Source organism: Pongo pygmaeus, chromosome X (assembly GCF_028885625.2).
Source record: "Pongo pygmaeus isolate AG05252 chromosome X, NHGRI_mPonPyg2-v2.0_pri, whole genome shotgun sequence".
Classification (NCBI taxonomy): Eukaryota; Metazoa; Chordata; class Mammalia; order Primates; family Hominidae; genus Pongo; species Pongo pygmaeus.
In genome coordinates this window covers 7,456,480-7,481,370 of record NC_072396.2, presented here as the reverse complement: position 1 = coordinate 7,481,370, position 24,891 = coordinate 7,456,480, and the positions used below count along the sequence as shown (strand labels likewise).

The following is a 24,891-nucleotide window of genomic DNA, read 5'->3' as shown; positions in this document are numbered from 1 at the left end:
CAGCCTGGTGACAGAGTGAGACTGTCTTAAAAAGAAAAAAGAAAAAGTCCAGTTAAATGTGCCTTCCCTTTGAGCTTCCAGAGCTTTCCACATTCTAGTGAAACCTAGGAGACCTGAGTTACCACAATCAAGTGATGAACTAAGTGTATCCTGATCAGAACAAAATACTGTTCCTCGGTATCTTTCCCTTTCTTTTTTATTTACCATTGACAGCTGGCTACAGAGATCATATAATCTCCAGAAAGAATGCTGGTGTAGCTTCTGTGAGGACAGGAGGCTCCTGACGATCATAAAGTCTTTTTCATGGAGTCACCATTGACCCTTTGGAAGTGTTCAGTGCCACTTCTTTCTCATATCAACGTAAAACTCTGCAAAGTCATCTCCTTCTCATCTGTTACATAACACAAAAGAATGCATTTTACTTGATTTTCAGGGCAAAAAGCAGATTCTGAAACTGATAGCACATTTGCACACTTAACTCAGAATTTGCCAGTGGTAGTAACCTTTGTCACATGGGGTGGAGCACAAGATTGTGTCTGAGGAGGTGGGGTCTGGCCTGGTTGGGGTGAAGTCGGGGCTAGTGGGTCGCCCACACGGTAGCCTCCAGCCTCTTCATTGTGACAACACAGGAGCTTCCGGTGTTGAAACTGGCTGTCCCTGTAAGACTAGATGAGATGTGAGGCATATGATCAAAGGGTCACTTCCCAGCTAGCTAGGGGAAAGTGGACATTTCCTGAATGTCCCACATTTTAGAAAATAGTACGAAATTCCCAACGCAGATACTGTCTGGGTTGTATGAGTCTTATTTTACTGAGTTTTCTTTGTACCATGCACAGCCTATTGTAAGGGCAATTTAATAAGGAGATTTTAAGCGTGTTGGTATATCAAATTGATTTAATCTTTATACACATCCTTTTTGTCTATTAGGGATTTATATGAATTCAATTTCATAGGGCTAAGAAAAAAATTTTTAAATTTAAAAATTTCTGCTCCTCTGGTTGCATTGAAATGGTGGGTCTATGGCTCATAAAATATTCTATGCATGGTAAGCTAAAAAATATCTATATTTGGATTTAGCTGCATAAGTACAGGAACTGAACATCAGACTTTAATAAACGTTGATAAACCCTTATGCTATATGTTTTTCAATGAGTTATTATACAGTATATATAATATGTAGATACTATATATACTTTAAATTCTCAACATTGTTTTGATAATTTGCTCTAATAATGCTCTAATAATTTGAGCACTTTTAGAGAATATTTAGTTAAGTGGTTAATGGAAGAAACTCGTTGGGGATTTTTGGATTCCGTTTCTAGGAGGGCAGTTCTCTCATGAGGTAAATTTCCTGTCTGGTCTGTGCATGAATTTCTTGAAGAAATGACAATAATTCTTATTAGTGTCACAGGCAAGGGGGCGAAGGGGTTAGGTGTCAATGCCTGGCTGACTTCCTGCATTACAAAATTTACCTCTTACTTTTCTGTCTTCTGATGTTACCCCCTCTTTTCTTTCACCTCTTGGGCCTGCACATGATTTGTTTGCTATCGGGGCCAGCAAGCTTTCTCTGTGTTTTCAGCTTTACAGACCCCATGGTATATGTGTGAAGCCTTTAGCTTTGCTGTGTTAAGAAGCAAGTAGCTGTAAACAGTGCGTGAGTGGGTGCTGGTGCTGCGCTCCAGTCAAACTGTCTCTACAGACACAGAAAGTGGAACTTCATCTCATTTTCACAGGTTATAAGATCATATTTTTTTGACTCTTTTCATTTAAAAACAGGTAGTAGGTTGAATTTGTGTTTCAAAAAAAACAAAAGGCAGGAATAAACAAAGAGCTAAAACACCACAGAGCAGGTTGAAATCCCGGATGTGAAGTAGCGGAGCCACTGGGCCCTCCACCGCAAGTTGTGCATTCAGAATGCCACCCAGGGCAGAAAACAGGTTTATACACAGAGCCAGAGAGACTTCAGATCTCCGGTGATCAGGCACAGTGGAGGACGTAGATAAAAGATCCCTGCACCCTGTGCTGTGAGCCCACCAGGTCCCTTCACCTCACTCTCACTTATGCACAACCAAAAAAGATCCTGGAGAACTCTTCTCTGGGGAAGGAAGTTACCTCATGACAACAACTCTCAAACACCAACATTTCGAGGCCCACTGATGGAAAGAAAAACTGACTGCAGGTAGTAACTTCCAGTTTGGAGAAGGCTCCCACCTGTGCCCCCAGGTGGTGCTGTGTAGCTTACTGAGAATCTGCCTGGCGACTCAGCCCCCACTCTTCTCTTGTGGCGACCCACATCTGAAATGTTGTCCTCTGGGGAACATGCATCCTTTCCAGACACTCCTGTAATCTATATATTTGTCCCTCCCTTTCAAGAGGCTTAGAACTTAAACTTCAGTTAGCCATTTTTGTTGATATTATGCTGTTCATTCCTAGTATAGCCGTTTTCTAAAAGGAGAGAGAAGCAAGGATCATGGATCAGTAGCCAACGTTAGAGTCAGAGAGCAGTTTGCATGCAGGTTGTCACAGAGGCACATCTAGAACACAAGGAAACTCATGCATTCCATGTGCTTATTAAAAGGGCATTATACTGCGAAGTACTAGTCTAATCATTCTCTGCAAGGGATTTAAAAAAGGGATCGGGATTAGTACTACTTGCTAGAGTCAGAGGGCAATTTGCATGTAAATTGTTAACAGTGGCAAATCTGGAACACAAGGACACTCACATGTATCCCATGCTATTAATAAAACGGCATTTTGTTGTCTAAGTCCTAGTCTAGTCATTCTTTATAAGGGAAAACAAGGATCAAGGATCAGTACACCATGCTATAGTGAGAAGGAAATTTTCACGTAAGTTGTTACAGAGGCAAATCTACAGCACAGGGAAATTTTGAGTCATTTTTAACATTAAGATATCAAGTCCTGCCTGGAGGAGGGGCACTTAGGGTCAGTAGGATCAGGTGGAGAGGCTTTTCTTCTAAAGTCCTAGTGCTTAGCAAAGGAATGAGAGAGACCATTCAGTGGCACTATCACATTGTACACCTGTAATTGCAGCACTGTGGGAGGCCAAGGTAGGCAGGTTGCTTGAGGACAGGAGTTTGAGACCACCCTGGTAAAATCCTGTTGCTACTTAAAAAAAAAATTACACACCGTAGTCCTACGTTTACTTCATAAAAACTAATGTAGAAATGCAAAATTAATTTTCCTTAAATAAAATTTCTGCATTACTCTCAATATTACTTTGTCTCTTTTATTTTCAATGGCTGAAAAAAATAGTTTTGTTTTAATTTTTATTATTTGATCCATCCTTAATTACCAGACATTGCTCAGTGGTTTGAATTGCCCTCCCTGGCTTTCCATTTTAATCTAAAATTCTGCTACAAGTCTATGAAATTGGACCAGAACACAAGCTGTGCCATCTGTGATACTGATAACGAGATTCTAGAGAAAAGTGCTTCTTTGGTTGGAGGAGTTTAGGCCGATCACATTTCAGTGACCCCAGAGAACATTAGACAGCGCCTGTTGCCACAAAGCAAGCAGCCAGCTGTGGGTAGAACAGCAAAGGCAGTCGGATGCTCATCGCCTGTATTGCTCTGGGACCAGCAGACCAAATAAATGTAAACTGGACTCTTACAACTGTTTGTTTGAAGATTTGAAAGGAGTTAGTTTATATTTATTTTCATAACTGCTTTATTTCTGTCAGTATTTAATGTTTGCCAAAAAAGGAAACACAGGTTTCCCACACTGTCTCCCCATCAAGTATCACAAATTTGTGTGTCAAGTACCAGAATTTGAGAAAGATAATTAAGGTGGTTTAAGGTCATCTCACAGATAGAACCTCAGTCTATCCAAGTTTTCTCCTCCAGGGTCAACCCACTGTATTAGCTTCCTAGGAGTGCTGTGTTAATTAACAAACTCGGTGGCTTAAAGCAGCAGAAACTTATTGTCTGACACCTCAGAAGGCTAGAAGTCAGAAGTCAAGGTGTGAGCAGGGCTGCACTCCCTCTCAAGGCTCTATGGAAGGATCCTTCCTGCCTCTTTTCAGCTGCTGGTAGTTGCTGGCCACCCCTAGCTTTCCTTGGCTTGTACCTTCAACTCCCCAATCTCTATCTCCATTTTCACACGCCCTCCCTCGTTCTGTGTGTCTTTGTCTCCAAATTTCCCTCTCCTTTCTTTGGATTTAGGGTCCAACCTTAATTTAGTATGGCCTCATAATAACTTGATTACATCTGCAAAGACCCTATTTCCAAATAAGGTCCTATTCCCACGTTTTAGGTGAACATGAATTTTGTGGGGAGAGCACTGTCAAGCCAGTACACCTCCACCCATACTTTCCTACTCCCAGCTCAGACTGCCACTGTTCAGGTTGCCCCAGGAGGGCCCTGAGCTGGGGCACAGACTCAGTCAGTCGTGTTTGGCTGCGGTGTTCCACGAGGTTCAGCCAGTCTTTCCAGAGCCTTGCTCCTCTTCCAGCCCCTCAACCCAATTCCTTTCTCCTGTTTCCTTTCCTTCCACACTACCACACTGTCTTACGTCCAGGATATAGGTTAGTCACTCAATTCCATAAGCTGGATCCTGTGGTGCAGATTCCATAAGTGGCGATCCCTGATATTAGCTTTGAGTTGGTGCAAGGTCTCTAGTAAATTAGGACTGAAGATCTGCACACAGCCAAGGGCCCGGCCTCTCCCTCCCAGCAAGCACCTTTTCAAAAGAGCAGAATTCATTTGGAAGGCCTAGAAAAAGGAAGGAGGTGCTCTGCCAGAATCAATGATGTCTGAAAAAGAAGCATGCTCCTTAGAGCTTGGAGAAGATCAGAAGAGGGATGGCCTGAGGCATGGCTCTGCAGTAAATCATTAAGAGACGCCCACTCACAGTGGCTGTGGCTTCCAGAGGTTTCCTGTGAGGGAACTAAAAAGCGCACAGTAGTGTTTGTAAGTGATGGTTCCATTTTAATAGATAAACATACAGAACTTATAAAAAATCAACAATCTATATTAGCCAGATTTCCTAAATTAGTTAATATTTCTTTTAAATTTATACTTAAAGTCACAATTTTTAAAACTGTATATGTGAATGTGAATACTATATGCTTTGGGAAATTTGACTTTGGTTATTTTCTAGTGTCAAGGATAAACACAGCCAGACAGTAGTTAAAGGGATCAGCACAGATTTTCTTCCATAATATACTATTGCAATAGAGAAAAGAGACCAATGTGAAACTGGGCTCAACATCAATTAGCCCAGAGGTGACTGGGCATTTTAAAGGGAAATTCAGGGAGTAGGGAGGGGTCAGCAGGGGCTCAGCAGAGTCGGAGAAGTGAAAATTGCAGAAAGCGGGAAGAGGGTTTGGTCCATGTGAAGCCATCTGGGTTTCACTGGTACTGATAGAAGTCGGGCTCCTGCCCTCCCACAGAGGCTTGTCTGCAGGGGTGGCTGGAACCAACAATCAGTTATTTTGGCAGCCTTGAGTTTTCATAGGCAAGTACTTTAAGGGGGCTAGAGTCATGTAGCCGTGTGACCTTGAGCTGTTGAACTTGTTCAAGTCTTTATAGGCCAGTGTGGGGGCCTTGTGGAGAAAAAGACTCAGAGCAGCCTGGGTAGAGTCTGGTCCAGGAGACACTTTTGTCACTGAGCACGACCAATCCATTTATCACGTTGGTAGCAGCCTGTCCTCATGGAATTATGTTTCCTTCGATAAATCTTGAACAAGAAATAAATGCATCAGCATATGTTTTTAAAAGTTAAACAGATGTTAAAGGAAGTTTGCTAAAATCCATTTCGTGGACCCCTTTGTAAATACCTGACCTACACAGCTTACCCCTTATGATTTAAAGTTAACTTGCATCCATTTTATGGAATCCCAGGTGCCTGTTTGGCCTGCAGACACCTTTCTCCCTTCTTGGTCACTCTCTCAGGGCATCAGCTCTTCACACAGCAGCAGCTTCCTGCATGTGGCCCCTGACTGTTCACTGATGACCGAAGGCTCTTGGACTTGCCAAGTTGCCCACGTAAAACGCAGGGTTCAGAGAGCGAGACAAGTCCTTGCATTGTGAAGTGCCAACAATTCTAGTATTCTAAAGCTCAGTGTTGTTCAGAACATGGTACCCTTGTGAGATCACATGTGACATTTGTGAAGAACCTGGAACTGATGTTTCCTTAGGAAGCCTCGCAACAGTAAGTGCTTTCAGCTCGCTCAAGGAACTTCAAGTAGGCAAGAAATAAGAATGGAAACCCTGCATTACTCCATCAGATCTTGAAAGTTTTCTCTTGGATAAATGTACCTGTCAGTCACATAGAATCTTATCCCCTGCCTCCGTGTGCTATACCACAACAGCGACGTCTACTGGAGCGTGTGTGCTCTCTGGGTACACATTTTCCAGGAGGCAGCATCTTATTAGAGAGTAACAGGTCTGTCTTGTGTAAAGGAGAATGCTAACTGCTTCATGAGAAGGCTCCCCACCATGAACTCGGATAACCGGATGCTGTTTTTTTAACTTATTTATTTTTTAATTGACAAATAGAAATCGTATATAGTTATCACACACAACGTGTTTTGAAATGTGTATACATTGTGGAATGGCTGCGTCAAGCTAATGAACACATGCATCATCTCACTTTCTCATCATGTTTTGTGGGGAGAACACTTAAAATCTAGAATCTGAGTGATTTTCACATAGCCAAATGTTATTTTTAATGACCTTTGCCTTAATTGTCCATTCAATATCGGTCATAGATATTTATTGAGGGCCCAGCATGTACCAGCCAAGCGTGGCCTCCTAATCAGAAACACAAACCCTAAGAAACTCGGAGCATTGTTGTGTAGTGCAGGGGCCATCCTCACACCCCCACAGCCAGCATTCAGCATCATCAGCCATGGATGGAGTCAAAGGAAAACTAGCTCGCTTTCCCACTGTGTATCTGAAATCACTTTCTATTCCATGCTGCACACATGTACTGCAAGGAAAAGGAATGATTCCTGCCCCCACCACTGCCTTCCATTCCTAAGAACAGAGAGGATGGAGTACGAGGATGAGGAAAACAGAGGGCAGGAAATAAGCAGTTTATTCACTGGATGTCTGCATGGGGTCTTGGGAGTGCAGAGGTTGTGACTCATTCTTGAGTGGAAGTTTCTAACCACATACATACAACTGCAATAACTGCAGCCAGCTGCTGGAGGTGTTGTGGTGAATCCCAGAGGGTTACAAGGGTAGGAGGAGCCTGGTAAAGTTTCCAGGAAGTGATAGCACATGAGCTATGTCTTCACCCGCAAAGATGCAGGTAACAGCTCAGATTCTGAGCCTTAGGAAGAGGATGGAGGCCGGAGGGTGACAGGGTTTCTCTGTAGTCCTCAGGAAGTGAAACTGCCTCACAGGAAATAAAGCAATATCAATCAGGCAGTTTCTTTCTATGTATATTTGAATATTGTCAATGTTTTAAAAATCACAGACAACATATTTCTTTTTTTTTCCTTCTTTTTTTTTTTTTGTTGTTGTTGTTGAGACAGTCTTTCTCTGTCGAGTGCAGTGGTGTGATCTCGGCTGACTGCAACCTCCGTCTCTTGAGTTCAAGTGATTCTCCTGCCTCAGCCTCTCCAGTAGCTGGGATTACAGGCATGTGCCTCCATGCCTGGCTAATTTTTGAGTTTTTAGTAGAGACGGGATTTCACCGTGTTGGTCAGGCTGGTCTGCAACTCCTGACCTCAAGTAATCCACCCACCTCGGCCTCCCAAAGTGCTGGGATTGTAGGCATGAGCCACCATGCCCAGCCAAACCAGACATATTTCTAAGGAGCGAGAAAGAGCAGCCGTCTGTCCACCACCTGCCCCCCAACCGCCTTGAACCGCATCCCAGACAGCGTGGTGTCGTAGCTGACATTGCATTGCCTGTGTCGGCCCTCCTCTCCTGATTTGTTTTAATCCTCATATGTTCTTTCTTCTTCTGGGAAGTGTTCTTTTCTAGCATTCTGTTTTTGTTTTAAGGACTCAGTAACTTATATGTCTCTGTGAATACTAATTATTATCATGACTGTTGCTTCCTCGCTCACTTTTCTCTGGATTGTCATTTTTTTCTGGCAGATTCCTGTCTTCTGCCTGTTTGAGTCTTCTTCCACAAACACCTGGCAGTGTCTGTTCTGCTCATTCACATTCAAGAACAGAGCACTTGTGTATTCATTTCCTGGGGCTGCTGCCACAAGATACCGAAAACTCAGCAACTTCTAATAACAGAAGTTGACTCTCTCCCAGTTCTGGAGACCGGAAGTCTGAAATCAAGGTGTCTCAGGGCCACACTCCCTCTGTAGGCTCTAGGGGAGGATCCTTCCTGCCTTTCCCAGCTCCTGGGGGCTCTAGGCATCCCTGGGCTTGTGGCCACATCACTTCAGTCTCTGCCTCCGTTTCCACGTGGCAGAGTGAGCTCATTTCAAGATTTTTAACTTAATTACATCTCCAAAGACCCTTTTTCTAAACAAGACAGAAGTACCATGGGTGAGGACTTCTGTTTGGGGACTACCATTCAACCCACTGCTCTCAGTCACACAAAGCTTTTGAAGCATAACACCTGCTGTTCAGGCAGTTGCAAAAGTAGCCCCTAAGAAAGACAGCATGCCAAAGCACCTTCCCCATGGTGGGGTGGGGTGACGGGCCAGGCACCCTTAGGATGCCCATGCAGGAAGTGGAGGCTCAGCAGAATCCCACAGGTGTGTCTCGTCCTGGGGTAGCATCAGCGTCTTCTCACAGGTAGCCAGGTGGCATCCATCAGCTGACCACATCGTCTGCCCCAGTGGCACAGGCTGTCTTCCATGTCTCACTTCATAGAGCTCTTCTAGACTGAGGCCCAGGACATGGTTCTCGGCACACAGCGTTAATGACATGCATGGCCCTCTAAGCGGCTCCCTCTCCCACTTTGCACTGTCAACCCCCGGTACCCTCCACTTGCTTCTGTTGCTCACTGCAGGTCTTAGGTAGTACAGAGAATGTTCAGGCTCGTAGGGTTCTGATGGCCAGATCACCCAACAAAAGAATGCCACGAATACCTGAGACCACATGGCAGCTGCCTGTCTTCTGCCTCTTTCCTTTGTTTAATCCTCTTTAATTGCACATCCCTGTTCTCACCCACCTTGGGCCTCTAGGATGGAGGAAAGCAGGAGCGTTTCTTCCCACCCACAGTGCTGATTCTCCACATTCCCGAGTTCTTCCCCTGGAGATGTGTCCTGTGAGCTGATTGTTTGGAGCAACAGATATCTAGATATCTGTCTCTCTGCCCTTCCTGTAAACCCATGGAAGCACGCCAAATTCTAGGAGCTGGGAACTGGAGTTCATTTATACACATAATTAACCAGCTTCTCCCTAGAACAGAACTCCATTTGCATTTTTTCGTCTTTTACTTCTCAGGGAAAGCCACTGAGTGAGACAAAGTTTGTGTGCATTCTTTAAAAGATGAAAAACTTTGTGAAGGCATCAGGCAGTTTTGAATCAGGTGATTAGGATCGTTCATTCCTGACGATACACTGGAGCTTTATCTGATGATAACGACACTGGCTAACATTTATCTGGGGCTTCCTCACCCATGTCATTTTCCAGGCATTGTTCTTCTTGTGAATTAATTCCATGAGGAACGTTAATCATTGCTTTTTGACAGGTGACAAAATTAAGGCCCAAAGAGGGCGTATAATTGACGGATGTCCCGTAATCTCTGACTGTGGTCATAGTCTTGTCTTGGCTTTCATCTTCATAGGAGTCCCAAGCATTTTGAAGATCTCAGTATGCTGTGGTGGTGTAAAGCAGTCATCCAAAACCGTTTTTGATTCATTCTCCATCAATAAGAATGTTGAGCTGCATTCCAGTCTAGACACATTGGTGTGTGTTTGTTTATCTACTCCACTGTTACAGCTGGTACCTTAGAAAGAATTCACAGCAATAGAAATGCAAGAAGGATAAGATAAAATAAAATAATCGGCCGGGTACAGTGGCTCACATCTCTAAGCCCGGGGCTTTGAGAGGCCGAGGCAAGAGGATTACTTGAAGCAGAACTTCAAGACTAGCTTAGCTAACATAGGGAGACCCTCTCTCTACAAAACATAAAAAAATTTACCAGGCATGGTGACATGCACCTGTAGTCCCAGCTATTCAGGAGGCTGAGGCTGGAGAATTGTTTGAGCCCAGGACGTCAAGGCTGCCATGATTGTTTGACTCTTCTCCAGCCTGGGTCACAGAGCAAGATCCTGTCTCAAAACAATAATAATAAAATAATATGTTTAAGTTTTTAAAATTAATAGCACCAAAGTACTTTAAGAAAATTTTCTTTATACAGTGTGTTTTATAGAGCCATGTGTTTAAATGTGCTCCATTTTTTTAAAATATTGGTTTAAAATTGTGTGATCTAGCAATTTAAAAATCTTGTTTTAAATTCAGATTGTTTTGGTACTCAGCTTTAATCACTGTTTATATCCAGACAGAAGTTCATGATTGGCTAATTTTTTTTTTTTTCTTTTTTTGAGATGGAGTCTGGCTCTGTCGCCCAGGCTGGAGTGCAGTGGCGCTATGTCGGCTCACTGCAACCTCCACTTCCTAGGTTCAAGTGATTCTCCTGCCTCTGCCTCCCAAGTAACGGGTTACAGGATGCACTGCCACGCGTGACTGTCTCTTTTTAAAAAAAATAATTAGAGCCTTTTATCTCATCCATCAGTTAGGTTAAGGTTTAAATTGAAATTTAGCTAATAAATATAGTCCTCTGTGATACTAATCAGTGGTTGTTGCAAACTAATGAAATAGTGTGGCATTTTAGTATTTTTAACTAATGGATTCAAGTTCTGTAGAAGCTCTTTAGGTGGAGTACTTCTACACTGATTGAATATTGTTTTTATGTGTAGAGGTATGTGTATGTATGTTCATGAGATCTGTCGTTTTCTTGTCTGGCTTTTGTTTGGTTTTGGGATCAGGGAAGTGCTGATGTAAAATGAGTTGAGGTGTTCCCTCCAATTTCCTGAAAAGTCTGTTTAGAATTGGCATTCTTTTTTTTCTTGGGAAGTTGGTAAATTTACCAGCGAGGCCATTTGATCCTAGATGTGGGAAGGAGGTTTTTAATTACAAATTCAATTCCTTTCATAGGCAGAAGGCTATTCAGGTTATTCGTGTCTTCTTGAGGGAGTTTTATATCTTTCAAAGAATTATCTCATTTCATCTAAATGGTCAAATGTGTTGCCATTAATCCTATAATAATTAAGTTTTTATCATTTTATCGATGTTAGGATCTGTAGTGATGTCCCCTCTTTCCCTGCTAATGTTAGTACATTTGAATCTTCTTTATTTTTTTGATCAGTTTAGCTAGGAGTCTACTAATTTAATTGCTCTTCTCAAACAACTCGCTTTTGATTTAGTTGGTTTTCTGTATTCTACTTTTATTTCATCGATTTTCTCTCTCATGTTTATTATTTCCTTCCTTTTATTTGTTTTGGGTTTGATTTGCTCTTTTCCTTCACTTTCTTAAGGTAAAAGCTTAAATCATTGAACTTCTTTCTTTCAGGTTTTCAATGTGGCAACTTAGATCACTTATTTGAGACCTTATTTAACATATCACTCAATGCCATCAGTTTTCATCGAAGCAATGTTTTAGCCACATCCCAGAAATTTTGGTAGTTTTTAGTTCTCTACAAAATATTACCTAGTTTCCCTTTGTGATTTCATCTTTGACCCATGTCTTACATAGAAGTGTAACATCCAAATATTTGTGATTTCCCACATTCCTTTCTATTATTAATGTCTATTTTAATTCCATCATCGTTAGAGAAGGTATTCTGTATGATTTTAAGTATTTTATAATTTTTGAGAATAGTTTTATTGCTTATAATAGGATCTTTCTTGTTGAATGTTCCATGTGCACTTAAAAATAATGTGGTTTCTGCTGTTGTTGGGAGAAGTATTACATAAACGTCAATTAGGTCAGGTTGCTTGACAGTGGTTCTGAAGTCTGCTGTATCCTTACTTCTTTTCTGTCTACTTGTTCTGTCAATTACTGATAGAGGAGTTTTAAACTTCCTTCTACGTTTGTGTCTCTCCATTCAGTTCTATTGGTTTTTGCTTTATGCATTCTGAAGCTCTGCTATTTGATGTTTACACATTTAGAATCGTGTCTTATTGATGAACTGACCTATTTGTCATTATGAAATGTCCCTGTTTATCCCTGATGATAGTCATTCATTGTTCTAAAGCCTTGTTTGTTATTAATGTAAGTAACCTTGCTCTCTTTTGAGCAATAGTTATGTGGTATGTAGTTTTCTATCCTTTTATCTTCAATCTATCTTTGTAGTTATATTTAAAGTAGGTTTCTGTAGACAACATGTAGTTAGGTCTTTTATTTTTCTTTTTTGTTCTGATAGTGTCTATCTTAGGTGTGTTTATAATACTTATAAAGCCATTACATAAGGTCATGATCTGCTAATTCCATCTGTCTCTGTCATTTCTGTGTCTATTTCTCCTGATTGCTCCCCTTCCCCGCGGTTGTGGGTGGTATTTGCCTCTTTGCAGGCATGGTAATTTTTTATTTAATGTTAGACACTATGAATTCTATACCCAGTGGAGTGCTAGATTTTGCTTGATTTCATTTGCTTTATTTAACTTTGTCCTGGAACTACATTATGATCTGCCCATGCCTTCCTTCTAAAAATCTTTAGAGGGTCAGGTGCTCCAGATATCTGTTACCTTATCCTGAATGACTTTAGGTGTTTGGGAAAAATGACTCTGTTGATTCTTTTGTGTAACAATTGACAAAGTAGGGACATTAAATCATGACATTATTAAAATAGGCATGATTATACAATTATTTAAAATACAATTTTAGGCCAGGCGTGGTAGCTCATGCCTGTAATCCCAGTACTTTGAGAGGCCGAGGCAGGCGAATCACCTGAGGTCAGGAGTTCGAGACCAGCCTGGCCAACATGGTGAAACCCCATCTCTACTAAAAATACAAAAATTAGCTGGGCGTGGTGGCACATGCCTGTAGTCCCAGCTACTCTGGAGGCTGAGGCAGGAGAATCGCTTGAACCTGGGAGGCCGAGGTTGCAGTGAGCCGAGATTGGCCATTGCACTCCAGCCTGGGCAACAGAGCGAGACCCTGTCTCAAAAATAAAATAAAATTTTAGACAAACCGTCACACCTTGTGTGGATTTAGATGTTCCTGTTGTGCTAGTCAGCATAAGTTAAAGGTGGGAAGGACTCCTGGTATTTTTTATTCTTTCTGATAACTAGTCCTCTCATGATTGGCTCTATGATGACCTCCATGGACCTGTGTGGTCCCTATAGTTAATCCGTGTGGCTAATGACAGTGTGAGGATGCTCTTTTCATATGGCACGTTGCTGTTGATCAGCTGTGTTCGGCAGCTTTCTTTTGTCCCCTGATCCCTTGTTAAGTAGCGCTGCAGCCGTCCCTCAGCCACAGCCTTCTTCAGAGTCTGGTGGAGGCCTTTGTGTAATTTCCTCTCCTTAGCAGGATGAAGAATGATTGAAGTGTTTTCTGTAGAATACAGCGTTTTTGCAGAAAACAGCAAAAGCATGGTCCTTGTGTATTTACTGCTTTGGAAAAAAAGTATGGTTCAGCGAGGCCCTGCTGTGGGGCTTTCCCTGGTGCGGGGCTTTCCCTGGTGCCGGGCTTTCCCTGGTGCCCTGGCCAGATCCCAGGTCCAGTCACGTCCTGGGCCTATTCTGCCCTTCTCCACGTTTCATAAAGAGGCCCAGCAGACAAAGCAGCAGTGCCTCCCAGAGCGCTCTTCTTCTGTTCCTTTGGGAAATGCGTTGCTCAACTGCCAATAGCTTCTTTGATTTTTTGGTTTGTTTTATTTTGAGCAGGGATGTTTTGGAGCTGACAACCACTTTTAGACAATCTGTCCTAGGTCAGAAATTCCTCAAAAGGAGCAGCCTGAGAGTGTGCTGCCACACAGCTGGAGGGACTGTCCCTGGAAGAAGGTCTTGTGGTGGAGGCCTCGCCCCTCACCGCAGTCCTTCCCTCCTCCTCCCTAGGGGCTGAGAAACTCATCATCCACCTGCGGAAACACGGCATCCCCTTTGCGCTGGCCACCAGCTCGGGGTCCGCATCGTTCGAGATGAAGACGAGCCACCACCAGGAGTTCTTCAGCTTGTTTTCCCACATTGTGCTGGGAGATGACCCCGAAGTGCAGCATGGCAAGCCAGACCCAGACATCTTCCTAGCTTGTGCCAAGAGGTTCTCTCCCCCTCCTGCTATGGAAAAGGTAAGCGGGTGCCGGTGACACGGGCCTTGTTCTACGACCGTGTTCCACCAAATAATATCCACGTAGTGTTTGCTAAATATGAAAAGTTGCGGTTTTTGCTGTTGAAGGCCACTTTGCAGTACTCCCTAGAACTTGGGTATGTGGGCAGGGAGACGGTCTGGTTGGAAGATTTTGTGAGGAATCGTGGCCACACCCAAGTCACCAGGCCAGGGAGACTCAGCCAGAATCCACTGGGTCTCAGGGACAGTCTGAGAAGCTTACAGTGCCAGAACAAGGCCTATTCAGACATTTTCCAGGGAAGCGGTGGTTTTAATGATGTGGGGCTTAAAACAGTCTTATTGTCTAGGTGCAGGCTTTAAGGTGAGTATTCACTGCAGTTCAGATGTAAATCACTAAAACTCACTTCCCTCCCCAACTGCTTATAGAGTGCTCATTGGTTGCTGCAGAGTTTTTGCTTGTGTAGTGACGTTGGGTTTTTATCGCCAAGTTTTTGGACTTCCATCCATTTCTCCATTGGAAAGTGGCAGCTGGTGGGCTTGTATGCCGTGGCACCCCCTGTCCCGCACCGCGGCTGCTTGACCATGCAGGGTATTCAGTGGAGACAGCCCCTGGCTCCCGCTTCTTGTTATATAAGGCTCCTCCTCAGGTGACCTGGGCAGAGCGTTTAGAGAGCTGACCGCTCGTGGTGGCTGGGCCTGGCTCCAGATTCCTCTGACCGCTCTGTGACTGCCAAGATGGAGTCCTTGGCCTGAACGATCTGCAGGTATAGATTCCAGAATCACAGCCACCCTTGAAAGGGGGGCTCCTGCTGGCGATGTAAGTGTAAGCAGCTGGGGAGGGCATCCGTCGGGGAGTCCCTGCAAATGCCTGCTTCCCCTGGGTTCCTGCATGTAAGTAATTTTGTGGTTTGTGGGGAAGAGCCTTTCAGTGAGAGGTCTTTTTCAGGCCTCATCTCTCATCACTAACCAGTGACACCAATCACGAGCTCAGGGAAATTACTCAGAAACCTCCTTCCCAATAAAGCTGAGCTACCGGAGTAGTCTTGAAAGACCTGTTTTTTGTTGTTGTTGTTGTTGTGTTTTGTTTTGTTTTTTGCCCAGGGTGCAACTTACTACCTTGAGCCTATAGAGGCAGCCAGAACCTGTGCCTCAGTACACAGGCCTCTGATTCTCTGAAGCTAAGTGGGCATCCAGCAATTCAGTTCAGTTCTGACACTGACTCCTACGGTTAGGCCAGACCCCGAAGGTTAAGGCCCCAGTCCCACAAGATGCCCATCGCACGTTCCGGGGGCCACCTGTACTTCTGATTGGCTACAAATTGGGGGTTCCTACAATCCTCTCTTCAGGTCTAATAATCCCCTAACATGACTGACAGAGCTCAGGAAAACACTTTCATACACTTGCTGCTTTGTTTTGAAGGTTTGTAAAACTCAGGGACAGGCAAATGGAAGCAAGGCATTGGCCAATGTATGGCAGGTGGTTGCAATGCTCCCCTGCCCTCTCTGGGCACCTGACCCTCCCAGCACCTCCATGTGCTCACCAAACTCTAAGCTCCCCAGGCCCCTCATGTAGAGGTTTTTATGGAGCTTTCTTACGTAGGTGTGAGTGATGACGTCACTGACGATTGCTCATTGAACTCAATCCAGGCCAAGGTGCCCTACCTGGAGATGAGGGGGAGGGCTGAAAGTTCCAGTCTTGTTTGTTTGTTTGTTTGTTTTGAGATGGAGTCTTGTTCTGTCGCCCAGACTGGAGTGCGGTGGCGTGATCTCGGCTCACTGCAACCTCCACCTCCCGGGTTCAAGCGATTCTCCTGCCTCACCCTCCTGAGTACCTGGGATTACAGGCGTGTGCCATCACGCCTGGCTAATTTTTGTATTTTTAGTAGAGACAGGGTCTCATCATGTTGGCCAGGCTGGTCTTGAACTCCTGACCTCGTGATCCACCTGCCTCAGCCTCCCAAAGTGCTGGGATTAGAGGTGTGAGCCACCGTGCCCAGACCCAATCTTCTAATCGCATATTTGGTTTTTCTGATGTCCAGACCCTGTCCTAAAGCTATCCTGGGTCCACTAGAGGCACCATATTAGGTTGAAAATGGCTTATTAATGACTCAGAAATTCCAAGTGTTTTAGGAGCTCTATGTCATGAACTGGGGACAAAAACCAGGTGTGTAGTTTTTATGATGCCATAGCTATAAACAGTAATTGAAAGACAGTGGGGCATTCTTAGCAACCCACATACCTGGGCTGATTGAAATCTCATTCTTGAATTCAACTTGACTGCAATTGCTTGACGTGGGATGTGCCTGAGACCTCCCAGCTAGTAAGTCAGAGAGTCAAGGCTGAGCCTCCAGGTGTGACTGGAACAGGTCCCAGTGGGAACATGTATCTGCTTCTTATGTCTGGACCTGTGTATGTCTGCATGCTTGGCACCCTGTTACAAATTCCTCTGCAACATGTTCATTTTTCCTCAGAATTTCCCCCTTGTGGAAGAATTATTCCATAGCTTCAGGCTATAAAGCCTTCTTCCCAGAAACACCATTTTTGTTGTTGTTGTTTAACCTGAGTTATTGTTCACTAGAAAAGTGAAGGTGCTGCACTCCATACACCATGTCCCAGAATCGATCAGAGTATGTTGGCACTTGCATTCAGTTCTGTATTTACAAACTGATAAAGACAAGGTGAAATATTTGCCTTGTTAACATGAGCTGTTCCTGTAGCTAAGGCAATTAAACGGAATTTCAAGTACAGGCAGTCCTTGTTTTGCAAGGCACTCTGTTAATGGAAACATGGTGTTTCATGTGGGGTTTTTTGGTTTTGGTTTGGTTTGGTTTGGTTTTTCAGATAGGGTCCCCTTTGTTGTCCAGGCCATAGGCGGTGGTAGCACAATCGTAGTTCACTGCAACCTCCATTTCCTGGGCTTCAGCAATCCTTCTGCCTCTGCCTCCCAAGTAGCTGGGACCACAGGCACACACCACCATGCACAGCCGGGTGTGGCAGCTCACACCTGTAATCCCAGCACTTTGGGATGCTGAGGCAGGAGGATGCTTGAGCCCAGTAGCTTGAGACCAGCCAGGTCAACATAGCCAGACCCTGTCTCCACAAAAAATTAGCCATGTTTTAAAATGTATATGGAAGCAAAGTGTATGTGGAAACCACATGCTGCCATTGCATGGGACCAGTTACGGTGAAACCCACAAAGCAAGGGCCCTCATGAGGAGGAATTTCTCTCACAAGGTACCCTGCAAAGAGGCCCATGGAATGAATTGTGTTTTAACATCTTGGTGTTCTCATTGACAATGTTTGTTTGAGACTTGTCAAAGAAAAATGAGCAGTTGCATTTTTTAAAAGTCATTTAGCTTTTAGAAAGTTCTAAACATTTTCCTTATTATTAATCTACATTTACTTACAGATGTATTTCTCTTGCAGAAATGAAATGTTTCCTGTCATGCTTCTTACTTAGAGACAGTGACACATTGTGGGTCTTCCTCCTGTGATGTGCATATTGTAATACTAAAGGAAGATTTTCCCAAGCTCCTGTCAGGGAAGCAGCCCTGGTTTTGTACTTGGCGTTTCTGTCAGGAATACAGGAGGCAGTGGCCAGGGGGCGTGTGGACAATCTTGGAGCTCTTCAGTCAGGCCCTGCTGCTTCCTCTTGCCCGCAGTGTGGGTGTGAGCTCACAGGGGCAGCATGCCTCCAGAGTTCAGGGGCATTCCATTAAATCAGCAGTCACTGAAGAGCCTTCTGACTCTCTTAGGGAACTGCTCATGCCATAGGTGTCACCAGGTTCATTAGGCGCAGTAGTACTAGTAGTGGTCATAGGAAAGTGGTCATAAACAAGTAGGATCAAAGGGTTATTAATTATGTTCAATATTCATTCCCATCTTACTAGGAGAAAGTGTCCAACAGAGCTGACATTAAAGAATCAAGTTTTCACTGAAAATATTTTCTAAGTTATTCATGTATCATTATTTTGTTCTAAAAAATATAAAGTAAACGTAACGCCACCTTCAGAAGCCCCCCAGAACCCACCTTCAGGATAATGAGCACCCATTGAGTGAAAGCACCCGCCCACTGTGTGCCAAGCAGGGTGCGACATCTGCCAACACGTCCCCTGAAGGCCAGAGACCCAGTGGGTAGAGGGCCTCCATGTGCCGAACGCCAGGTCCTGAGACTTGCGAGTGTGAGCACACTCATTGGCTGGCGGGGACTTGAGAGACCAAGCTGGGAGGCACCCCAGGGCTCTCTGTTCCCAGCCACAAAAATGCCATCGTTGTTGTGAAACAAAAACGATGGCATTGCTTACATATCACTTCTAGGGTTGATATTTATTACAAGTAAAACCAGAAATTGGAAATCAGTTGTTCTTTTTGTTTCGTTTTGTTTTTCTGAGACACAGTCTTGCTCTGTTGACCAGGCTGGAGTGCAGTGGCACGATCTCGGCTCACTGCAACCTCTGCCTCCTGGGTTCAAGTGATTCTCCTGTCTCAGCCTCCCAAGTAGCTGGGATTACAGGCACACGCCACCACGCCCGGCTAATTTTTTTTATTTTTAGTAGAGATGGGGTTTCACCATGTTGGCCAGGCTGGTCTTGAATTCCTGACTTCAGGTGATCTGCCCACCTCGGCCTCCCAAAGTGCTGGGATTACAGAAGTGAGCCACCGTTCCCGGCTGGAAATCAATTTTTTACAGCCTAGCCATCACTACTTTGCGTGTTTCAGTTTTCTTGTACTTGTTAATGTTGTTTTAGGAGCTGAATTTCAGGTTTTAAAAAAATTATTTTTGTTTTTGTTTTTCTGTTCTGTTTTCAAGAAAGTTGTACATGTTAAACTACATAAATAGATAGAGTAGACTTATTTTACCAGCCTAAGTTTTGTGTATATTCGGTATCTGTCTTTTTTTGTTTAATACCAGGGTTGAAGTTGTGAGATAATATTCACAATTAGTAAACAAGGGATGTGGTAGATTCTACTCTTTTTCCTGGAAACCTGCGTATTTCTTAATGAATAAGGGCTAAGTCCACATAAATAGGTAGACTGGGCTCATTTCAACCAGCCTTTAGACATTTCTACTCACAGCCCAAACTATTATGCTATCACCTTGTTAAGAATACAGTCTTACCAGGTGGTGGTTCATGCCTGTGATCCCAGCACTTTGGGAGTCCAAGGTGGGAGGATCACTTGAGCTCAGGAGTTCAAGACTAGCCTGGGAAACATAGTGAAACCCTATCTCTACAAAATATAATAATGATGATGATGATAAATTTGCCAGGTGTGGTGGCACCTGCCTGTAGTCTCAGCTACTTAGGAGGCTGAGGTGGGAGAATCACCTGAGCCTAGGAGGCGGAAGTTTCAGTGAGCCGAGATCATGCCACTGCTCTCCAGCCTGGATGACAGAGCAAGACTCTGTCTCAAAGGAAAAAAAAAAAAAATAGAGAGTACATTCTGGGTGGTGGCTTAGGGATACAGGTGTTCTGTGAAATTCTTTCAACTCTGCTGTACACTGGACCATCTCTACAGTGCAATGTTGGGGGAGGCAGCTCTGCCTAGTGTGACAGTCAGACCAAAAGTTCACTCAGGCACAAATTAGAGCATCATAGGGGAACTGGGGACGGCACAGGGCCTGAGATAAATGCTCAGCGTTTTTACAGAGAAGAACAGAGGGTGGGATTAGTGCTGAACAGAACAAGTCCAACAGGAGTGCAGCCAACACAGAATCAATCGTGAGGACTTTGGAAACCAAGCAGAAAAGTTTACACATGGTGCAACAGGCATTTGAGCTCACTGGAAATTCTTAGAAGGACACATTGGCCATGTCTGTGTTTTAGAGCTCAGTGCAGTACTGGGTGACAGATGAGAAATAGGCAGTAAGGGAGGAGGAGGTGCCAGGTGTGATTCCAATGTGATTTCCTTCAGGGAACTTATAGTTCAATTAGAAAAAAATAAGTAATGTCAAAAGTTATAGAAGGCTTAGGAGAAAGTGAAATTAAGAAAACTGTCGCTGGGCATATATTCATATCAACTTGTACCAAATTTGAAGAACTTTTTGCATCTCTGTGACTCTTTCCTAGATTTAAAAAAACTGAAAAAAAGATGTAGCTAGTTAAAAATATATGTATTTTTCTAATACCTGTAACTGCATGTGAAATTTACACAAAGTTTCATCTTAACTTATCCTTATCATACATTGCATATGTCCCAAAAGAATGCAGACAGGAGCAGGCAGGCTGTCAGTGTGAGCTGACCTCTGTAACTGGAACTTCTTTTCCTCCGAGAATAATAGAGAACAAATAGCTGTATACTACTTATGTCCAATTTAAAGTTAATATTTGGGCCAGGCATGGTGGCTCACGCCTGTAATCCCAGCACTTTGGGAGGCCAAGGTGGGTGGATTACTTGAGGTCAGGAGTTTGAGACCTGCCTGGCCAACATGGTGAAACCTCATCTCTAATAAAAATACAAAAATCAGCTAGGCATGGTGGTGCACGCCTGTAATCCCAACTACTCGGGAGGCTGAGGCAGGAGAATCACCTGAACCCGGGAGGCAGAGGTACAGTGAGCCGAGATTGTGCCATTGCACTCCAGCCTGGGTGATAGAGCAAGACTCCTTCTCAAAAAAAAATAAAAAAAATAAAAATAAAGTTAATATTTGGTGACCAGCTGAGTTTTGCTGGGCCTCTGGTTTTGGGGAGATTAGATGTTCTTGAATCAGCTTCTTACCCTGCAACACTGAGTTACGGGCACAGCCACACTGGATCTGCTCCAGAGAGTGAGGACCGTCACCTGCCATTGTTTGCCACCCTCTGTGGGCCTCAGGATACCACAGCCTGGGTCCTCATTGCTCCAGCCTCAAGGCCACCTCTTCCTGTCACCCATCAACACTGAACAAAATAGGCATGCCTCTGCTCACTTGTCCTTGGTATTATTTCATTTCCCTTTCTCCCTTCTTTCGTTATTTAAAAAACCGTAATAACAAGGACCTTCACGGATACTGTCCTTACACTTCTTTTCTTTCATTGAACTTGCCTTTGGGCTTCGTGTCCCTCCTGAGTTTCCTGGCATGAGGACACTTGCTTAAACCAAATTGCACTGTCAGAGGAAATGTGTTTCCTCTACCCTCTTAGGTGCAGTGATTGGGGGCCTGTAAATCAGACTAACAAAAGACAGACTATCAAGAGTAAAGATAAATTTGTATTTACATACAACCAAGGAGTTCACAGAAAAATGTGACTCAAGGCAGTTAGAATTTCGGATTTGTATGTCATCTTAACATGGATGGGAAAGAGGCAGAAGGACACACAGAAGAATAAACGACTTTTAGGAAAACTAAGTGGGCCGTTAGGAGACTAGATGGTGGATAAGATAGTTTTATAACAACATCTTTTGGGGCGATTTCTCATCTAGGTGCGACAGGTGCTGACTTCTTATCTTTGGTGATAAGACTCAGACTTCCCTGGTTGTGAAACTCCTGAGCATTGGATGTATGAGGGCTGAGGGCTGAATTCTTCTGGAAGGCTTTCCTTAGAAAGGGAAGGGAGTGCGGAAGCCTTCTGTTCCTGTTCTTGATGCTTACTGTCTTCAGCTCTAATAACCCTCATGCCACTGTGGCATGTTCCGCAGTCCATGGAGGCCCCATCTGCTTCTCCCCAGCACCCCATCGTTACTCCCCTGCCCCCTTCTCTGAATGCCCAGCACCCAGCACCCAGCACCAACAAGAGGCCGTCTGCCTGCCGAGCGCGTATGGCATCCTTGTTTCTAAATGACCCTGAAGTGCCCAGCCCCTGGTTCTCAGGTCCTGCCTTTATCCAGCCTGAGCAGCCTTACGTCCATGTCTAGAACACTAGCCTTGGGGCATCTTGCTCTCCCAGATGACCTCGGTGTCCCTCAGTCTTGTTGCCACATTAGCTGCCAGGTGCCACAATCCCTGTTTCTGACTGCATCCTCGCCTTGGGGGGACATTTCATCCTGGCATCTGCCGCTCCTGACTGCTGAAACCACAGACATCCGTTTCCCATGCTCCTCCGCAACGTCTCCCTCTGCTGGCTGCACCATGCCCATCTGCCCTCATCCACTGCTCCCACTGTTTCTCTCTGCACTTCCTCTCACCCAGGAACTCGGTTCATCAGTCCCCAAATGTCAGCATCTGTGTGTGTGCAGGTGTTGTTTTGGTGTTCATCTCACTCTGTCCCATCCCCCTGGGTGATCTTATCTGCTACTTGTTGTCACTGTGCCTGACTCAAATCTTGGTTTCTGGACACGTGTAGAGTCCTGGGCCCAGTGGTCTGGAAAGGGGCCTTGGGAAAATCTTACGTAAAAGTTCAGCCAGGCCACACTTACTAGGAGTCTCAATAGAGGTTCTCCCACATTAAATCTACTCTTGGGGACCCTGCTGCTTGTCTGAGCCCCAGGCTCATGAATCTGCACTGCCTGGAAGTCACGAGCACCTCTGAAAACACGGCCAACACTCCATTTTCCCACATTCTCCTTCAGCCTGCTCCTGTCACTCCAGGCACCCTGGAGTCCCTCAGCCAACCTCGAAGCTTCTCATTGCACGAGGATTCTCTCTCCTCACATGCCGTCTGCAGCCAGCAACCTCCTTTATCCATCCACTACTTAGGCCTTCTCTTCTGAAAACTTCCCTTGTCCTCATTTGTACATTTCTTCCCTTCCTGAATTGAGGCTGTAGGTAGCAGCTGCTATGTTGACTTCAAGGTCTCATTCCCAGCCTGAGAACACAGACTCCTCCCCTGTCCCCACACCCAAATCAGAGGCTATCAACGCACGATATACGGAAGCAGAAGCCGATAGACACAGAATCCAGTCACTGATTCTGTAGGTAAAGAAACAGATTCACATCAAGGGACTCAATTCCCCTCTGTAAGGTTTTATTTAACCTTTCGTGTATGTGCCATTTTATCGGATTGCAAGATGCCAGGAATACCGAGTGATTTAGGAGCACACACTGTCATTTAGTTTTAATAATAGCTGATGTCATTTCTTATTAGAATTTAGTAGTTATTTCTTGCTCTTTGATTTTCAGTTCTTATAAACTTTGGCAAAGAAACCCTACATTCCCAGCTATAGTGTGGCCTTCTATATTAGTCTCTTTTCACGCTTCTAATAAAGACATACCCAAAACTGGGCAATTTATACAGGAAATAGGTTTAACGGACTCACAATTCCACATGACTGGGGAGGCCTCACAATCATGGCGGAAGGCAAGGAGCAGCAAGTCATGTCTTACATGGATGGCAGCGGGCAAAAAGAGAGCTTATGCAGGGAATCTCTCCCTTACAAAACCATCACATCTCATGAGACTTACTATCACGAGAACAGCATGAGAAAGACCTGCCCCCCTGATTCAATTACCTTCCACCGAATTCCTCCCATAACATGTGGGAATTGTGGGAGCTACAATTCAAGATGAGATTTGGGTAGGGTCACAGCCAAACCATATCACCTTCTTTTTCTTTTCCCATAGTGTTCCCCACAAATAGAGAAGGCATTCCTCTTCTGTATTGTTATTTCACAAACCCTGACTGACACCTATTCTCGTAATCCTTGTCTCTATCTCCTGCCACTACAGCTGCAGCAATGTCAATGGGGAGGCTGTCTTTTTCACCTTCAGGCTCTCCCTCTCCCCTTGGGTACATCATCAGCTTTGATAGGAGGTGGAGTTGTGCTTTGGCCAGGTCACAGCTCAGTGAGTGTTCTGGCTTCTTGGCAGACCCATAGCCACTTGCATTCCTCCAGACTGGTTTCCAGGGCTTACAGTCAGCGGCAGAATCTGTCCTCCTTTGATGGAGAGCTGCTTGTCATTCTTGGGGAACTTGGGGCACTGCAGTGTTGATTTCAAGTTCACAGCCCTGCAGAGACCTCGACACAGGTTGCATGCACACGGGCCCCTGTACTTTTCTGCAGAATTACGCCAGAGCTGAGCCATTCCTGGGGCATGAGGGTCTCTGGGAAAACACAAATTAGAGGCATGAGGCCCTTCTGCACTCTGTCAAATGCAGAGAAGTGAAGAAATAATTTCACTAAATGCTAGAGAAAAACAGCAAATCTCAGAACAGAATGAACTTCTGTCCTCTCATAATTACTCTTTATATGTCTTGCCTTCAGATATCTTCTTTATGCTTGGCTGGAGAGATTCCAGGATGGCACTGTGCCCTGTGCTTTGTGTGGAGAAAATACTGATGGATGAATCCCTGGTCCACTATTTCCCTTTTAAAAGCAGATACTTGTATGACAATGGAAAATGTAACAAGGCTTCATTTAATCAGCACTGTGTGTGTGCGTGCATGCATGTGCGCACGCGTGTGTGTGTTTATGTGTGTGTGATTGATATGTGTTATGGGAAAAGCTCATGTCTCTGGAAATACTTTCCAGCAAAAAACATCTAATAGCTTAATCTTTATAGCAGTGCTGGTTTTGGCCCTTTAACTTCCCTGAAGTTGTAAACCAAAAAATTGCAGTCTCCATATATGTTTTATTGCATCCTCTAAAACAGGAGTCCCCAATCCCCTGGCCATGGACCAGTACTCCATGGCCCATTAGGAAGCAGGGCGCACAGCAGGAAGTGAGCGGCGAGTGAGCCAGCATTACCACCTGAGCTCCGCCTCCTGTCTGATCAGAGGCCACATTAGATTCTCACAGGAGCC

At 44.4% G+C, this 24,891-nt stretch overlaps 1 protein-coding gene across 6 annotated transcripts in view; it reads left to right on the top strand.

Moving 5' to 3' along the window:
• The window catches only part of PUDP (pseudouridine 5'-phosphatase), a 377,730-nt gene that overhangs the window by 54,545 nt on the left and 298,294 nt on the right, over positions 1-24,891 (top strand). For all 6 annotated transcript variants that reach the window (XR_010125477.1, XR_010125476.1, XR_010125475.1 and 3 more), the window contains exon 3: positions 14,006-14,235. Coding sequence is in view for 3 of the 6 variants with exons in the window: in XM_054471286.2 (XP_054327261.1) it covers positions 14,006-14,235 (230 nt within the window). In the remaining 3 variants the exon portion in view is untranslated. The remainder of the gene's footprint in view (positions 1-14,005; positions 14,236-24,891) is intronic.